The sequence below is a fragment of the Hemibagrus wyckioides genome, linkage group LG06 (genome assembly GCF_019097595.1).
Source record: "Hemibagrus wyckioides isolate EC202008001 linkage group LG06, SWU_Hwy_1.0, whole genome shotgun sequence".
In the NCBI taxonomy this organism is placed as follows: Eukaryota; Metazoa; Chordata; class Actinopteri; order Siluriformes; family Bagridae; genus Hemibagrus; species Hemibagrus wyckioides.
The window spans coordinates 5,697,073-5,717,654 of record NC_080715.1 but is presented as its reverse complement, the minus strand read 5'-3'; the positions used below and the strand labels follow the sequence as shown (position 1 = coordinate 5,717,654).

General features: G+C 37.9%; 1 protein-coding gene across 3 annotated transcripts in view; it reads right to left on the bottom strand.

Moving 5' to 3' along the window:
• The window catches only part of LOC131354241 (receptor tyrosine-protein kinase erbB-4-like), a 418,103-nt gene that overhangs the window by 236,603 nt on the left and 160,918 nt on the right, over positions 1 to 20,582 (bottom strand). For all 3 annotated transcript variants that reach the window (XM_058391635.1, XM_058391636.1, XM_058391637.1), the window contains exon 2: positions 3,978 to 4,129. In XM_058391635.1, coding sequence (XP_058247618.1) covers positions 3,978 to 4,129 — 152 coding nt within the window. The remainder of the gene's footprint in view (positions 1 to 3,977; positions 4,130 to 20,582) is intronic.

Genomic DNA, 20,582 nt, shown 5'->3' with positions numbered 1-20,582 from the left:
TGTGGTTAATTAGTTGCCATCATCTGCAGGCGGAAACTGTAAATATTTCCATTATCGTCTCATCATCATTAGGCAAACAATTAGAATAGAGCCTGGAGTGAGGAAAGATAAGACATGTGACACATTCTGCCATTCTGGGTCAAAAGTTGTTGCAATGGTCTGTTTTGCCTAAGCACTGGGTATTTTATGATTATTTATTTGTTTATTTATTTATTTTTACAGTTCTATTGGTAACTTATGAAGCAGATAATATCTTCAGTAATAAGACTAACCACAATTCCCATCTTTATAAGTAATCAGAACTAATGTTCCTGTAGAGTTCCTCAAAATACATCACCGTGTACAGCTGATCATAGTCATCACAGGAAATATGCAGCTCTTGTGCACTGTTTACTTCCTAAATCAATGAGGAACTTAGTTAGCATTCCCTCAAGTCTTCATGGAACACACTTGAAATAGTTCTCCATGGAACCGGTGTAAAATTTGAATAAAGTTAATTGAATAAACCTATTTTTTTCTTTAACAAAGCTTCTCATAACAGTTCCCTGTTACTTGTGTTGGGCTCCTGATCAGAAGGTTGTGAGTTTGAATCCCAGGTCCACCAAAAAGCTGCCACTGCTGGGCCCCTGAGCAAGGCTCAATTGCACAGTTTTATAAAATTGTAAATCGATCTGGATAAAGGCGTCTACCAAATGCCAGGAATGTAAAATTAACACACATAGCAGAGGCTTGCATAACACTGTTTTCACCCATATCTTTCAGGATCAACATAAAAATGATTTTTGATTTTTATTATTTTTTCTTTTTTTTCTGTAAAATTCTGATCAAACCAGAAAGGCTTTAGTTACTTCTTCGGTATTTATAGTTGAATTTTATTTTTACTTTTTTTTAATTTTTTTTTTTTTTTTTTACTTTATTTAATTTAAATTTAAATTTATTCATTCTGTTTTTGTCTTTACTTTTTCACTTCAATTCTTTCCTCGCCAATTGATCACAATGCTTTTTATTTCATTTGATTTTTTTGCAAAATTTGTATCTTTTTTTAATGCATTTTTAATTTTTATTTTTTTTATTTAATTTTAACTCTGACTGGAGCGCTACACATGTCAGCCTTTTAGAAATTCCTTATACAGACTTTTTGTGGTTTAAGATAACATTTTAGCTGCTTATTAGATGAACAAACAGAGCAAAAAAGGGTTTTGGGGCAAAAAACAACAACAAACTTTTCTATGAAAATATTGCCCCTAGTAGTCTAGGGAAGAAAAAAACAGAAATACAGAAATAATTCCTGAGTGTCTACTTCCATATGAGCTTCATAATAACTACCACTGTGGAGTTGAACATGATAAAGACATTCAATGCTCAACATGGACACAACAAAAACAGAAGCAAACTGTAGTTTACATACATTTGAGCGCTGCACTATTTCAATCACCTAATTATAACACAGTATAGTTATACAGTAGTTCCCATCAGCACCAACACCCTCATGAGATTCCACACCCTAACTGGTTTACTAGATGATCACATTCACTCTATATCATTCAATCTAGTCATAAGAAACATGTTTTCTTTAAAAGTTTAGTATAAACAATGACATGTTGACAAATATAATATACATATATTAAACTATACACCGATCAGGCATAACATTATGACCACCTGCCTAATATTGTGTTGGTCCCACTTTTGCTGCTAAAACAGCCCTGACCCGTCGAGGCATGGACTCCAATAGATCCCTTCAGCAGATCCTCCATGGGCCCCACTTCGCAATTTACAGGACTTAAAGGAACCACTGCAGACCGGGAACCACACAAGAGCTGCAGTTTTGGAGATGCTCTGATCCAGTGGTCTAGCCATCACAATTTGGCTCTTGTCAAACTCGCTCAAATCCTTACGCTTGTCCATTTTTCCTGCTTCTAACATCAACTTTGAGGACAAAATGTTGACTTGCTGCCTAATATATCCCACCCACTAACAGGTGCCATGATGAGGAGATCATCAGTCTTATTCACTTCACCTCTCACTGCTCAGAATGTTATCCTTGATTGGTGTAATGTAATTTTTTCTTAAATGTAACTGAACACATATTCATATTGTTTTTAAGCTTGGTGAACAAACAAGAGTAATTCTAGTTGTGATGATTAGCGAAGCCATTTGTCGGATTAGAATCGGCTGTGTTTTGGAAACCGTGAGTGCTACAGTTTCTAAAGTACAACTCCAGCCCTCGGTTCCCATCTACTGAGCTAAGCTTTGTGTGCATCACTGCGGGAGTAAACAGACTCGAGCCAAGATCGAGACTGTTAGCAACTCAGCTACAATTACCGCCCGGCAGGGTTTCACTGTTTCCCCATCCACTCGAATCAATCGAAGTTAGTCAGTGTGGACGGAGTCTGAATCAGTCAACCAGGGACAGGGGGTGAAAGGCAGGTCAGCAGGGGTTGCCAGCCATGTCTAAACCTACACCACAGACCCAGACGTTTTCCTTTTTTATTTTTTTATTGTTTCACTTCAGCGTTTCTGGAAGAAAAACACTCTGACCTTTCTCCACTGCCCCATTACCGCTCAGTGTGATTTCCCCTCACTCTGACATGAGCTGACATGAGAGTGAGCGATGGAGGCAATCAGGAGACTGACGAGGTCAAAATGCCAAATTACCCCATTTGCACTCTCTCTTTTGTTTCTGCATTTGCACCATCCAACTTCCTGTTCATTGTCCTTCTAAACAGGCATGTACTGCAACCACAGAGGAATACGTGATGCAGAAGGAACAGACAATGAGAGCTAAATAAACACAAGTACTCATATGAACAGAAGGTGTACTAGTGTTTCAGTTTTTCTTCTCCTAGACCATTGTTAGTGGTTAGTGGTTATCTCCAGCAGCTTGACCTAAACTCTACCTGGCTGAATTCCAAAATAAAGCTAGATTCAAAATTCAAAAATCATATTTCTCTCTTTCTCTCTACACATGATACCCCTAAGAGCCAGTGATCCTGACTCCTTCTGCTCTCCTGACCTCCCTGATCCATCCTGATGCCCTACTTCTGGTTGGAGTCTCATCACTTGAAGGCAAAGGATGGAACATCTGAGATACCTGAGATTCCTGTGGATGGTACCACTTAGAAACCGTGAAGATAGCGTTGGACTGAAATTGCCACATGCAGTTCTCCATCAGTGAAAAAGACAGATTTACTGTTAAAACCAGAATCTCACTGGAAGTCACTCTGGATAAGGGGGTCTGCCAAATGCCAGAAATGTAAATATTATAGATGGGAAATTATCAGTTATCACACTCTCTGGTGTCACCTTGATGAGGTACTCTTTTTTAGTCAGGTTCCTCTTAAGGTTTCTTCTTCAAATCATCTCAGGGACTTTTTCCTCACAACTATCACCTCTGTCTTGCTCATTAAGGACAGATTTATACGTTTAAAACTGAACTCCTGAATTTACATATTCCTGTAAAGCTGCTCTGTGACAAGGGCAATACAAATATAATTGAATTAACTTGAACTGAACATGTGCTGTGCGCTAGGCGGCATATCTGGCTAATGAAAAAAAAAGAAATAAAATAAACCAGTCAGTTAAAAATACTGTTATTAAAAGAATAACTTTCTAGGAATTCAACCAGACATTTTAATGACATAGTACTGCAATTTCTCCGTATTGACTCTCACATTGTACATTCTGAAAAACATATAAATCTGATAAAATACTCTTGGACAGCTACTGATCGCTCTTAGGCCACACCCATTCTGAATACATACATATATATACTGATCCAGATAGAAGCATTGTGTTACTCTCAACATGTCTTGAAGCAGTAGAATTTTTCTCCTCCCTGTTTTCTTTGTAATTTTACATTCATTCTTTGTCGTAAATGGCTTGTGAAATACTCCAGAACATGACACAGTATTTAGCATTTCTGCCCTGCACAATGAATCAACAGATGCCAGGATGGGCAGCGGTTAATTTCCTACCCTGAGAAACGACAGATCCCGGCTCCGGTCGATACTGGTGATCTCCAGGTTGCCCATCACCACCTCGCAGTTCTCATAGTACTTGCGCAGGGTCCGGTACTGCTGCTCTAGATCCGATAGGGTACTCAGTTTGTTTTCTGTGCCTGTGCACACTGCAGAGAGAGAGAGAGAGAGAGAGAGAGAGAGAGAGAGAAACAGAGAAAATTGAGACAGAGAGTTTAAATCCTCAAACAAATTTAAGCAATTTAAGGTATTTTACACAAAGTTGCCACTTTATATAGAATTGGATAAACTTCTCCCGTGTCTAATGAACTCATGGTGTAGAAGAACACACACAGACAAACAACTCTCTAAACAAAGACCCACACTTGTGAATTGGTAACAATTTACTGACTGTAAAAAAAAAAAAAAAAAAGATAAATTCGCATTTTATTACTCACATACACAATCATACATAGACATGGACTGAAATGCTTTTATTTATTTAGTTAGTTAGTTATTTGCCAGTGTTATAGAAATAAGAGTTGGAAATAAAAATGGAATAGGAAATGAATAGTAAACTATTATTAAATAAATAAATAAAAAAGCATTTTACTCCATGTCATTCTGTGTATGATTCTGTACATAAGTAATAAAATTCGAATTTAATATATAAGTAAAATAAGAAATTAAAAATAAACTAAAATAAATAACGTTATAATAATAAAAATTGGAAAAAAAATGGAATTGGAACAGACCAGAGAAATAAATGAACAGAAAAAAAAAAAAAAGATACAACACAAGAATACAGTACAGCTTATGATAAGAATATGTATATGATTATGGTGATATCAATATATATTGGGGGTAGGAGGGGCTCAATCAACTATGCTGTGGTTATTTATTTTCCTATAACAGCACACTTTCAAGACTTACAACCTCACATATTATTAGTGATTCAAAAATCTTTGAGTGAATCTCTTATCAGGTCAAAACAGGACATCTTGCATATTAGTCTTCCAGTACACATTAAACTCCAGTACACATTAAAAACAATGTCATTTCTGGACCTTGGAGCAGGTGTGAATTGGACAGAAGGTTAGAATCACTACACATGTATTGCATCAGCTTGGCTACTTTTATCTTAACCTTTTTACAAACCAAGCTGAGCAGTCAAATTCCCAACCGGGACTGTAATCTGAAAAGTAGCCATGCAGTCACTAGCCACTTGACCACTGCGCTACCATTGCTCAGCTATTGATTTTTGACATGGAGCATAAAGTGTTTTTCTTCCACTATTGATCAAATCACTGTTAAAATGGATACGCTGAGCAACAGGAGACTTTGAGGAGAAGTAAAAACTGCCGAGTCTCCCAGTGGGATGGTTGGAGAGCGCGCCCTGGTTGAATATGCTACAGCTGGGTTCATCCTACAGGTTCGTCCTATCAAACCTGACAAGTAATTAAACACAGCCACTTCCACCCATCATGCAGTTTTGAGCACTCAAAGACATCTGCCATCTGCAGCATCAGCTGGCGCTGCCCGGCAGGCTCCGACAGCACAGGAGAATAAACCCCGTACTCTCACGCTCCACCGAGCTGCTGTCACAACAGCCTGCGGCGTCAAAGAGAGAGAGAGGAGGGGATAGACAGAGAGAAAGAGAGAGAGAGTGAGCAAGCGAGCCAACAAACAGACTTGCTGTAAATTAGACAATGGCACAGAAAGCTCACAAATCCTTGCGCAAGAGTGTTTACAGGCACGATTCAAGAAATACACCAGTACAACAGTCACACGACCCAATAATCCCTAAAGACATTCTCCACTCAGTAAAGAAGGACTCCACGGTACAATTTGACCCCACCCATCTACCCCAGTGGTGTTATGACACCCACTTGACGACAGAGAGCCACCAAGACGTCAACACTGACTGATCTCTTCTTAAAGCAATGGCATGTTTTCTTTCCAGCTGTCTTTTATTGCACTTAGAACAACTGCTGCTGTTTGTTTTCGGTCACATGTCAATATCTCAGGTTCCCTCGGGTTCTGTTTAGCCTCTTTGTCAAAACATAATTCAAGCTACCTTTAGTTGCAGATTATAGAGGACGAAGAATTGTTCATGTGAAAGCTGTGATATGGACCAGGAAGCACACAGAGGTAACGAAACCTGTAGGAGACGACCTGTAGGAGACAGTGTGAGTTCAGTTGCACTGGAATTGAACAACAATCCCAGGAATGCAAATTATACTCGGGTCCGCATTTGCTCAGGAAGTAAAGCAATCTGTGAGCGCATTTTAGCCAATGACATCATTAGTTTCATCAAACAAGGTACATGTAGCATGAGTGGCAGAGGAACGATGTGGGACACTGAAGAGACGCCTTACTGCACAAAATAGTGGCAAAATACTACAAAAACGATGAAAAATGAACTCAAATGCACCAGTGCTTCAGGTTGAACACACACGGATTTGGACCTCAGCAAACATGCCCAGTGTGAAACCCACCCTAGAATGTACGATGTATACGAATTAGTGCCACATTGACTAAAGATGACAACAAAATCTAAAGTTTTTGTTTATATCAGCCTGATTTCTGTAACGTAAAGATGGACATCAACAAAACACATCACATTTTTTTTAATCTCATGTCCATTCGAGGACTTCAGCGTATAATCTGACCAAGAGATCATGTTATCCTACACTGTTAGAAATAAACACTACACAAAAAACACCGATCAATCTCTATCTTGCTAAGACTCTCACAACCTTTTATTAATCCAAGTCTCTGCAATTTTTTCTCTTTACAACCTTTGATGAAGACAGCTCAAAGCTCCAAAACTCATATCGCCCTTCACCATGTCGGTCGTTGTACCTTATTCCTTTCTTTTATTAAAAAAAGAAAGAAAGAAAGAAAGAAAAAAATAAGAATAACAAAACCTTCATCTTCAAGATAGCCTTCTCTGTAGAAACAAATAAGACCTTGTTCGAATAATACCCCCGACCCCTTATTTCATGGTGACATAGAAAGGGGGAAAGAAAAGGATGAAGAAATTAAGAAATGAAAGGATAACATGTACAGGTCAGCTGTTGGCCTCGAAGTTTTCAATAAGTGTTATCATGCATTAGAGAGAGGGAGGTATTATAAAGTTCGGTTACTGGTAATAAACAGTTATTGCACCCTTGAGGTTTTAGTACTGATATTACAAAGGATCTGTGGGATTGAGGCTCATGGGGATGGGAGGAAAGATGGTGGTGGTGGTGGTGAGGGAGGGAAGGTTGTTATATTTGCACAGCTGACAAGTCAAACACTGCAATAAAATCTTTAAGTGTCATGCCATCATGCCAAGCTTGAACAGGTCAACCATGCATAAATAGTTTAAGGTCAAGGTTAGGGTAAAGGGGCGGAGCTAACAGTTAGAACTTTTCTGTGAATACGTAATTGTCCAGTTTAACCAGCTATAATGCTGGTTAAACTGGTAAAATTTACTTGTTCTGTTAAAGTTGTTTTGACTGCTGATTGTTTGGCCAGTAGGGTTTGACCCTCTAACCTGCATTTACATTTAATATATACTCATTTGACTGTTTTTACAGCTACAATTATGTCCTATATTTTTCTGAAACTCTCTCTCTCTTTCTCTCTCTCTCTGAACCACAAGTCATTGGGTCCTTAATTAACGTAATGAATGCATGCTAGAATTTCATGTTTTTGAGTACTGGTTGGATTTCCATCCATCCACCCATCCATCCCCCCTCCGTCCGTCCGTCTGTCCATCCATCCATCAGTCCATCCATATATCCATCCATCTGTCCATCCATCTATCCATCCATCCATTCTCTATACCAATTATCATATTAAATCGCAGGGAACCTGGAGTCTATCCAAAGAGACTTGGGGCACAAGGCAGGGGACACCCTGGACAGGATGCCAGTCTATCACAGGGCACTCTCAGACACACACACACACACACTCATTCACACATTATGGACAATTTAGAGATGCCAATAAGCCTACAACTCATGTCTCTGGACTGGTGGAGAAAACCGGAGAACAGGGTGGATGTTTAATATAGAAATATATAAATAGATGGCAGTTTTAAAGCTAGCATTGCATGGCAACATAAATGTAGGTATGTAAGGAATAAAATACAGGGAGCAGGGTGCAGTTATGGGTAAATAATCTACCTCTTTCAGATTGTTCTAACGGTTGTCTTTCTGGGTAAAAACCGGCATTTTTCTCCCCCCTGATTTTCTCCTTAGTTGAATCTTCGCTAATTTCCACCCACTGGTCTCCTATCGTAAGACAGCTATCTATCACATGATTCTACACACCAGCTATAAAATGCATCTTTTCAAACTGCTCATGCTGCATGAATGGGTAGTGTAACATACCGGAAAGTGCTGTCCGCCTCTTCCTCATGCATGTTCACGATGACAGAGTGGCTGGTGTCACTGTGATTGACAGGCGAGAGACAAGGTAAGCCCCTCCCACACTTGACAGCATGGGCATTTTTGTTTTTGTGGATCTTGGCTATGGATAGCTGTGATAGCACCAGGTTTGTGGAATTATTTTGCTTATATTAACAGGTCTAAATTAAACATACGTTACAAAAGTTCCACTGTAAGCTATTACTATCGAAACGATAATGTATACCTGATATTTAGATGCACTAATGACCGAGCTTCTGTGAGAGAAAATCCTGACCAATCGAACTGAAAATCCAAAAGCACCTTGGTATAAATAAGATATATTTTCTACTATATACCGTGGACCCTCTTAGACCCGTTTAACCCTTTTATCAGTACACTGGAGAACTGGAAATGGACTTATGGGACATTTTCAATCAGGAGAAACAACTGAATGAGTCTGATATAAAATGAGCTTTCATTGTGAGACGTGTGTTTTTCCCTCTGTTGGATAACTTTACACAGACTTTTGGTGGTTGAAACTAAACACCTCAAAATTTGATCTGCTTACGAACAAGCACTTGGAGCATCTCAGAGAGCATTTGAAGCTTTTCTATAGCTTTTCTATGAAAACATAAAAACAGAAATACTTATGAAACACTACAAATTCTTAAAGTGTCTGAGTGTCTACTTTCATTTGCGCTTCATATTAACCACTGCTGTGGAGTGGAACATGACAAAGACATTCAATCATCAACATGGGAAAAAGAGTTAAACACCAAAATCACTAAACACTAAAATCCAAGACTAAGCCTTGAGTAGCCTTGAGCCCCATGTTCAAGTGGTACACTTGGTAATTATTCAGAGTCATGTCTCTATTTGAGAGCACCACTGCTTAATACGATTCCAGACAAAACAGGATGAAAGCTTCGTCTCCACGGCCACAGCACCAGGCACAGAGATGTCAGCATGGCACTGATGGCTTCATTTCCACTGCTTTATTCCCCTACTCATTGTCTAGGATTTGAGTTGGGTTTTTTTCTGTTTGTGTGTGTTTATCATTTCAGATATGATGGATCAAGGCAATGAATCATAAATCTGAATTTATGTATTATGTTTAATTAATGAGAAGATTATAAGCCTGGGGGTTTAAATAAATAAATAAATAAATAAGGGGTTATGTGTGCGAATGCATGAATATATGCTTGTATGAGACAAAGAAGAGCTTTCGATACACAGCAGGTGGTAGAGACATTAATCACCTCATTAACGGCTTAGAGATTTTCCTCTGTTGAAATCTCACAGGATCCAGCGTCTCAGTCATTACAAACACCTCAAAAGAAACTGGGGATTTAGTAAAGACACTAAAGAAAGCCATCAGTTTTTCTTTTGATCAACAGGTAAGGCAAAGACTTAAAGTTTAAAAGTTACACAACGTTTACGCAGGGAAAGTTTGTCGTATTCCAGGAACACCTCGGCTATTTTCATTGAAACCACCTACGTCTGCAAGGCTGCAAGATTTATGTTCGGTAGAAGCATATGAAATGTTTTTTTTTTTCCCTAGCTTTTACTTTAAGCAACATTTAACAATGAAAAAAAATAAAAGATAGAAAATACAGACTGCAGAAGCAGTTCACTTTTTATTGAAAAACATTTCTACATCGATATGTGAATGAGAACACACTCTCCACTATGATCACATTAATCAATGCAAATTGTGGTTTGATTAACAAAGCAAATTTCCAGTCCTACTCTTTAATTCCATATGCAGCTTCTAAAATAGCACTTGATGCAGCGCATTCTGTTTTTTCAGACAGTTGATTGTGCATGCAATCCAATTACATGCCTCTGACTCACAAAGCTGAGTAGTCTAATTAATAAAATAAAACACCAATGTTTTTAGTTAATTGGATTTCCCTTTCTGTAAAGAAAATCCTTTATCTTTCTCCCACGGCTTAAAGGATAAGCTGACCGAACAGTTTTCTGGTCTTTTCCGGTCTTTGTGATAAGCAATGTCTCTGATTTATGCCTCTTTTGAGGGGAAGAAACAAATAATAAAAAAAAAGAATTAATTATAAAATTTGTTTAAAAAATAATACAAATTCTAAAAATAAAATAGAATAAAATTATATTTATATTTATTTGTATGTATATATATCTATCTATCTATCTATCTATCTATCTATCTATCTATCTATCTATCTATCTATCTATCTATCTATATTTATATATAAGAGACCACTGCTCAATCTCCAGATTTGAACCATATTGAAAACCTCTGGAATGTCATCAAGAGGAAGATGGATGGTCACACACCATCAAGTAAAGCTGAGCTGTTTGCTTTTTTGCAAAAGAGTGGTATAAAGTTCCCCAACAGTAATGTGAGAAACTGGTGGAGATCATGGAGCCAAAACGCATACAGATCAAGGTTATTCCACCAAATACTGATTTCTTAATGCTATTTAGCCAAAGCATTAACACAATTTGTTTACAAAATTTATTTTGATGTGCTGTCATTTCCTTTAAATATACACTCTAAGTAACAATAGTTATATTTTGAATTTAGGAAAAATATTGTCAACAGTTCACAAAAAATGAAACAATACTCTTCATCTCACCAATACATGAACCTGTAAGACAAAACATCAACTGATTATTTTGCAGTGGGACTCCAGAGCTTTAATGGGCAATATTATTAATTAACAAATAATGTCATATTTCTGTACTGGCCTTGAATCACATTCCATAGATGATTGAGGAGCATTGTGTTGACAGTGGCTCAGACAGATTGATGTAACTACGCTATATTTTGGGCTGTAAAGATGTTCACTCAAGCCTCTCAAAGAAATGAACCTTAACTCACAAATGTGAACCTTCCTGATGCACAAGGCCACCCTCATGATTACGCTCGCATTACTCAGCTTGCCGAAATACGAACAGTACCTGAAGTACTGAATGTAATGCGATTCTTGAAGTATGATAGTGCTTCTTCAAAATGATACAATTCACATTTCTGATGAGGATCACTTTGCTTCCTGAGAAGACCACCCAGGAACATGAATAGAGGGAAAAAAAATAAAGGTGGCTGATTCAATTTCACTGTCAGACTGGTTTAATCAAGGAAATCACTCTTCTACACTCTCTCTCTGATGAAAACACACCACCCGGATAGGCTTTACCCCATTGTCAGGATGCTTCTCTTAGAGTGTGTTTGACAGGGGTGATGTAAGAACCTCGACTGCTGTGGATGCTAACGTGTTGAGGTGTTCCTTCAGCAGCAAGACAATGACAGACAACCCCAGGATCATGACTGCACCACCAAAATCCTCTGGGAAGCAGCTGAGGCTGCCCTGTGATCCATTTGAGAAGAACAAAAGTTGGAGAGGAAGAGAAGGAAAGTGAAAGAGTGAGAAAGTGAGAAACCTGGAAAGCTTATTCACCTTGACATGGTAGGAGAGCACATTGGTCCCACTTCTAATCTAAAGATAATGGCAAAGCCATTTCTCTCACCCTCTGCCAGGAAGTATGGCCACACACACACACACACACACACAGGTTTCTATCCTCTGAATTCAGCTCTCAGGTTATAAACAACCATGTTCTCAGAATCCGAGCCTTGTCAAAGGGTGTTACACTTTTTGCGCTTTTCTTCAGGTTTGATTTTTACGCTTTCCAACAAGAGAACAAAAACAAAGAAAGTTGCACTTGTCCACAGATATCAGAGAAGAAAAAATAGATCAGAAATAGATAAGAAAAAGTGTTAATTACCGAAATCTGGCACAAACACAGGTTGCATAATACTCAGTGCAAATGATCCATCGAGCGGCACATCCCTCTGGTAGGAAATCCGATACATAGCACACGGCACGTAACGGTTCTATCGGTGAAGCGTGCTAACTTATTGAACGCAAATCAAATCACGCATGGATCTTACTCGTTTACCGGACCTGCAGTGATGATAGTAAAGGTCACACCAATAGCTAGTGACTCACCAAATGAAATAAAGTCACAAATGTCACGTCTTCAAGTGTCGGTATTTCTGCTTGGGAATAACCGGCATATCACTTCGAATAGGTTTAACCGTTGTACATTTCTAACTAAACCGATCAGGCAAAACATTCTGATAACTGAAAGATGAAGTGAATAAGACTGATGATCTCCTCATCATGGCACCTGTTAGTGGGTGGGATATATTAGGCAGCAAGTCAACATTTTGTCCTCAAAGTTGATGTGTTAGAAGCAGGAAAAATGGACAAGCGTAAGGATTTGAGCGAGTTTGATGAAGGGCCAAATTGTGATGGCTAGACCACTGGATCAGAGCATCTCCAAACCTGCAGCTCTTGTGGAGTGTTCCCGGTCTGCAGTGGTCAGTATCTATCAAAAGTGGTCCAAGGAAGGAACAGTGGTGAACCGGTGACAGGGTCATGGGCGACCAAGGCTCATTGATGTACGTGAGGAGCGAAGGCTGGCCCGTGTGATCCGATCCAACAGACGAGCTACTGTTGCTCAAACTGCTGAAGAAGTTAATGCTGGTTCTGATAAAAATGTGTCAGAATACACAGTGCATGTGGTAGCTTAGTGGTTAAGGTGATAGACAACTGATCAGAAGGTTATGAGATTGAATCCCAGGTCTACCAAACTGCCCCTGTGCAAGGCCCTTAATCCTCAATTGCTCAGTTGTACAAAATGAGATGAATTGTAAGTCAGTCTGGATAAGGGTGTCTACCAAATGTATTTTATTTACAGAGAATTTAATGACGCTATCTGGTAATACTCTATGACTACTATGAACAGATGTGATTAATTTCTCTCTAAGATGTTTCAGTTGTTTGGATGTCCTTTAGCTAATGTTTCCCCTTCTTCCTTGAGCTAATCATGCTGTGTTTACAGCTGTGTGTACTGTTAGCTCTTTTACTCAAAAAATCCACAGTACGCTTGTAATTTCAACACAGATTGGACACAAAGATGTGCACTATATACTATAAGTGGAAGCTTATTGATTAAGGGTGTGAGTTCAAATCCCAGGTTCACCAAACTGCCACTGCTTGGCCCCTGAGTAAGGCCCTTAACATTCACATAATCAGTTGTATGGATGAGATGAATGTTGCTCTGGATAAGAACATCTACCAAATGCCAGAAATGTAAATGTACTTCTAAGATCTCCAACAAATAAATTTAGAAAAATGAATAAGCAGATACAACTCAGCATGGCAACTTGTTCACATTCATTTCACAGGTATACGTGACTGGATTTCACAATCGATGCTTTGGTGAAGTGTGAAATATATAAACCCAACTGGAGATCTAATATTGAGGCTTTGCTTGTTAGTGATGATGTTTTTTTTTGTTTTCATTTTGAACCAATGTTCAGAAAGAAAGAAAGAAAGAAAGACAGAAAGAAAAAACAGCAAAGTTATTGGATGCCAAATACTGAAACAAACAAACAAAAAAAAAATACATTTCTAAATTTTGCATGTAATAAATTTGCTATTAACAAAAGGCTTGGTTTGAAGTGTTTTCTTTCTTTCTTTCTTTCTTTCTTTACTTATTTATTTGTTTATTTGTTTACTATTTTAATTAAGTAAAATCTCTATCTATCTATCTATCTATCTATCTATCTATCTATCTATCTATCTATCTATCTATCTATCTATTTACTGATTGGTTGCTTAATTGATTGATTAATTGTTTTTCGTGAAAATTAGATTAAAGTAATTGAACCAAATCCATAAGCATTCATACGACTCAAAGCACATGAACACATATTATAGTTGGATTTAAACAAAGGGCGGAGCTAACATTCCGAAATTGTATTACTAATTTATTTGTAGTAAAATTGTCATGCACTTGTACCTGAAAACTTTTATTCCTACCTGTTTCACATAAAATGACCATTTTCCTCTTGGCCTGTGAGTCCACTTTGCCCTGTGTGTTATTTTTTTGTCATTTGCTGATAATAAAACGGTTCTGTTGATACTGGCTGGTCCCCAAAGCAGCCTTATCTCCAGCATGTGATGCGACTTCAACTCCCCACACGCACATTTGACACAGTGGAGAATGATTCATTTAAGGACAATTACTTTAGCGTGTCTCACTGAGACGTTAATACACTCCCTGTTATTATCAATCATAGCTAAAATTATAATAGAGCTGGGGCTTGTGAAAGGCACGACACACGAGCTGCTTGTGTTATCGCTGCTCTGGGACTGAGGATAAAGCTGAAGTGGGGCTATTTCTGACAGCGGGGCAAGTTTCTAAAGCTGAGTTTTATAGCGAATCGTAACAGTCGCTCTGTTTATTCAGAAACCATTGAATATATCCTGCGAGACCAGGGTGGCAAAATTCCCCACAATTCCTGGTTGTTGCTTCCCTCTCAGGCTCCCTCAGACTCTGTCCAGCACAGTGACCATATGTGGACTCTAATCACTGCTTCCAACCACTTGAGCCTGCTATCACACTGTGGAACTCACACTGACCGCATCTCATGTTTCATTACCCATAATCCCACACAGGCTCTTCTCAATCCCTTAGCGTTTCACTGACACCAGACGAAGAATGTTCCGGGGCAGAATTCGCTCCTAAAAGCCTTGAGCCGATCCTGAAAGGGATCTGAGGGAATAAGCTGTGGGTTTATCTCAGCTGAGCACAGACAGATTTACGGAGGGAAAAAAAGACAGGAAATACAGCCATATCTTTCTTCTCTTACCAAATATAGAGCCTTTAATTCTTAATGGTGTGTTAGTGTTTTTGATTTTTTCTAAAGATTTTATTGAACAACTCAGGACAATCCTTCCATCAATCAATAAATAAAAGCTAGTGATATTTGTATGTGCTAGCTTTGGAGAGTTTTGGAAAGATTATTGAAATATATAAGAAGAAGAAAAATGACCAAAACTCGTACAGTGGAACCTCAGCATACGAATGCATTCAAAAGCTTCATTCATTTTAGCCCAAGCTTGGTGGCACAACTTCCTGTGAGGACCCTTGACATGGAATGCTTGGCTTGAGTCAGTTCTTTGTAAGCAGCCATACAGTTTACATACGCTTCATATTGGGAATATTGGTCATATTTTTTGGGCGGCTGGAACGGATTATCTGCATTTACTTTATTTCTTATGGGAAAATTCGCTTTGCTATACAAATTCTCACCTTAAGAACTCACCTCCAGAATGAATTAAATTCCTATGCTGAGGCTCCACTGTATGTGTTAAAAAAAAAGTAAAGGCTAAACCTAGCATGTATCTGTTGAAGATTACAGTTGAAGAGTCCAGCTGTTCACTGATTTCTGCTCAGCAGCACTCCAGTTGAGAAATGCTAATGAACTGGCCATGTTTCAACCTGATTAGCACGGGCTAACAATGTAACACTGATGACTCCGGTACACTGCAACATGCCTCTGCTGAGAGGTAATGAAACTAAACACACACATTCAAGAAGAATATAGTGGGTAATGGGTTATGCAGAACGGTTCATTAGTAATAATTCACAAATTTTGGTTACTAGTCATGGGACTAGCAACGGCAACTATTTTATAAATACAGGGATAAATACAAATAAATTTAAATATGTCTAATATTAACCTTGAACTTTTTGTACTATATTTCTTAAGTTCTATAAAGCTGCTTTGAGACAATGTCCATTGTTAAAAGCACTATACAAATAAAACTGAATTGAATTGAATAAAGAAAGCATCACCGTGATATTGTAAATCTGTAAATATTTCAGATTTAAATAATTCTACAGTCATGATATATATTTTGCAAAGTTTTAATTAATTTGCTTATTTTTTTAATAAAATATACTGACTGGAAAGAAGTGATTTGATGGGAAATATGAATATTTATACTTAAAGTATATTTTCTTAATATATAAAATAAATATGAACAAATATACAGACATCCCATTATTCCATAAATTAACAAATGTCATTATAAATATCATACATTTTTTGCAATATTATTTATTTATTTATTTATTTATATTTTTTTGCAACATTGATGCATTATCACCAAAGTTTCTATTACATTTACATATGGTCCATGCCTACTCCTGGGTCTAGACATTGTCTAGACATCACTGTAGAAATCACATCCTCTATCCAAGAAAGGCACTAATTAGGGCTGTTGATGGACATGAGTTTCCACACTCAATCAGGCGGTAACTACAGAAAATATGACTATGATATATACTGATTTTTTTTTTTTTTACTTTTACGATTAATATAGCAATAGAATCTAGCAATTGTTATTTCCAGTTATTTTGAGAAGAAAGAAAGAAAGAAAGAAAGAAAGAAAGAAAGAAAGAAAGAAAGAAAGAAAGAAAGAAAGAAAGAAAGAAAGAAAGAAAGAAAAAGCAATACCGAATGTCAGAAAATAATGGATAAGAAGGGAGAGGGAGGGAGGAAGGAAAAGAAGGAACTCAAAAACACGTCTCCTGCATTTTATTATAATTATGTCAAAATAAACCTTTTTGTAAAACTAAACCTTTAACCATGAACTGGGGCCAGTTTAAAGACTTCAAATGCAAAAAGAAACTAAAGAAAGCCAATATTTTCCTGAAGATTTCCTGAAGGATGTTGCTAAGCTTTAGCAGTGAGATGGGTAAGATGAGTATTAGCAGAAATAAAATAAGCCAGGTGTGAAATGTTATGTGTTTGTCAGTGTTTCTTTTGGATGTGAAGATTTTACTGAAAGGGAACATGTTTATGTATGTCTAGAGCTTTAAAATAACATCATTGTGCTCCCAGACAACACACATTAAAACAACACTAAACAACTACAACAACAAAAGAGCTATAATTAGAGTCCAGATCAAAGTGACAACCTTTTTTAGGTCATTGCAATTTGAGATCAGATGTCAAGCCCAGGACATCTCTGGTCATTTGGTGGTCACAGTCAGTCACTCGCTCTAAATTGGGTTGTTATGATGTAACTCCTGGGCTAATTGGAGTCCTGGTCTAACCCTGCTTCACAGCACTTAATAAGTCTAAGTACACTCATAAAATATCTTTCACTTATCTCCCTGATTCAGAGACTAAGAATACCGGCATCTAATCAGCTATGATTCCATAACACCCCACATCCCAGCCCTGATCCATGATCCGATCCATGATACAAGCCCTAAGAACCGCTACAGATATATCGTTAAATCCACCCAGCTGGACCGCAGAGAAAAAGCGCCTGAAGGAGAGCCGGAGATCCAGCACTCCGCGAACACAGCTGCAATTTCAGTTTCGGCGCAAGGACGAGTCTGCATGCTGACACTATACTTTCCTCATCGCGGCCCACAGGGGCCACAAACCCATTTTTGGGGTGCTTGTGTAGTCATAAATCCATGTCATGTGCTAATGGGGTGGAGGGAAAAAAAGAAAGAAAGAAATGGTTTACAGTGTATACACGCCCACTGGGGATAACCTTCACAAAATGCAGTGGGATTAATGCTAGGTGCTGAGGTTTGGTCTTCGGGTAGTAGGTGATGAGAGGAAGTAGACACTTTAAACAAGACGGAGGTTTAAATGGAAGTTAACACATAATCCCTGTTCCACACAATCAGCCAAAACCGTGTGACGAATGCCATTTGGATTTTCGATCATTTTCTCGATTTATTATGTAAAATGTTTTATAAATAACAGGAACAGATACGATTTATGGACTCAGCTGTATTAACATCTTTCTGGCAAAAATGTGCCTTGAAACATCATGAGGATGGAGAAAAGTACCACATGGAATCCTTAGAACTCCCAAGGAACCATTTTACTCCTAATACCTGAGAGACATTTCTCATTAAAATGTTAAGGATTCTTTGGATCCCAAAGTAAAGGTCTGATTAGAACCTGATAACAGCTGGTTTCCCCATCAGAGAGGGTTCTAACCAAGTTCAAGCCTTGAGGAACCTTTTTGTCCAAGTGTTCTGAGTGTCTTTCTTTGTCTTTTTTGCATCTAGAAGCAACTATACTTCAGTATTTAGTGAAGGCAATGTCTGAAACTGGAAAAAAAAAATACGAAGCTCATGGATAACTTTCTTTCTTTCCCACATCCTTCCTTCCTTCCTTCCTTCCTTCCTTCCTTCCTCTTTCCTTCCTTCTTTCCTCACTTCCTCTGTCCTTTCTTCTTTCTTTCCTTCCTTCCTTCCTTCCTTCTTTTCTCTTTCCTTGCTTCTTTCCTTCCTTCCTTCCTTCCTTCCTTCCTTCCTCGCATCCTCTTTCCTTGCTTCTTTCCTCACTTCCTCTTTCCTTGCTTCTTTCATCACTTCCTTCCTTCCTTCCTTCCTTCCTTCCTTCCTTGCTTCCTTCCTCGCTTCCTCTTTCCTTCCTTCCTTCCTTCCTTGCTTCCTTCCTTCCTTCCTTCCTTCCTTCCTTCCTTCCTTCCATCATTCCGTTCCTTCCTTCTTTCCGCTTTCCTTGCTTCTTTCCTCACTTCCTCTTTCCTTGCTTCTTTCCTCACTTCCTTCCATCCTTCCTCGCATCCTCTTTCCTTGCTTCTTTCCTCACTTCCTCTTTCCTTGCTTCTTTCCTCACTTCCTTCCTTCCTTCCTTGCATCCTCTTTCTTTCTTTCTTTCTTTCTTTCTTTCTTTCTTTCTTCAAAACAAAGTGTAACATTAAATGTGTAACTAACATTATGTTTTTGCTCAATATATTGTCCAGATTTTAAGCAAATGGCACGTTTCTAATGTGTCTAGATGCAAAAATACAATGTTTTTCGTTTTGTTTCGTTTGGAATTTTCTTAAGAACATCTCTCCAGAATAACCTCTAACCCTCTAGAGAAACACTGTGGATTTATTTATTTTTTTCTAATGATGAAGGATCTTACTACTCCTTACACACGACATGGAGTTTCCTGTCCTTTGGTGTCATTGGAAATCTATTAGGTTGAAGAGAGAATCATTCAGAAGAGACGTTTCCAATGAAATCCCTTAGAGTCTGCAAATTACAGAGACTCCAGCTGGATAAGTGTTTACACTGCACTCTTATTCTCCCATGTTCTCTATTCATTTTTTTAATTCTCTGTGCATGTCTCAAGGGCGGCCTCTTTGCTCAGGCATCGTTCAGGTGTAACTGAAAGCCTAGCTTTTCCAGCACATTTCCAGCACGACTGGCTGCCGTCATCAATTACGGCACGCTCACGGTCCAAGTGTGCAGTAGCAGTGTATCCTTCATTGCATGTGCCTCCTCCTCGACTCCCACTATGAATCTTAATCTCATCCCCAAACACTCACCATCAATTACCTGCGTCCGCTCCACCCGCCCACGCGCCACCCGGGACGGGAGGAGAGGAAAGAGGAAAAGAGGAAAGGACTTGAGCTAATTTTTCCTCAGGAATTGCCTGAGGGAATTGTTCACTCACAGCAGGGAGCGTGTGTGATAAAGAGGGAAAAAGAAAAGACGAGGCTCTCTGAGGGAGGGACACAGGTGAAGGCCACCTGCATGGAGGTGCTGAAGAAAGAAGAAATGGACCGTCATTGTGGATCTGGAGTGGACGGATTCAATAGTCACTTTGAAATGAGGTTTCTCATGTAACCCTACAGGGTGTTTTTTATTTATTTATTTATCTACAAAAGAAAGGCAGGTAAATTAATTGATTCTGGTTTACACGCATGGCGCTGTCAGCTCGAATTATGCTCTTTCACCACAAGGACAATTTATTTATTTAGTGCATTTTATGCACAAGTCTATTTTGAGGTGCTTTGCAGATAACATTGCCTTGAACTGTAACCCTGAAATAGATAGATAAATAAATAAATAAATAAATAAATAAATAAATAAATAAATGTATTAAAGTTATTAAAGTTATCAAAGTAAAGGTTATGTTTAATATTTAATACAAATAGGTCAAAGTATACTTTAGCAGTAGATATGAATATAATATTAATCAGGAACAATTAAAATAAATAAATAAATAAATAAATAAATAAAAACAGTCATAATAGTTGAGGTCAATGATTTAAATGGGCAATAATTTAGTGGGAGTAAATAATATAAAATTGTTAAGTAAAAATACAAACAAACAAAATAATTAATTAATTATTAAAATAAATAAATAAGTAAATAAATCATAGTGAAAGATTTAACTTGGCTATAATTTTGCAGGAGTAAATATTATAAAATTACTTAAATAATTAAAAAAAAACAATAATAAATAAATAAGACAAATAAATAAATAAATAAATAAATAAATAAATAAATAAATAAATAAATAAATGAATGAATGAATGAATGAATGAATGAA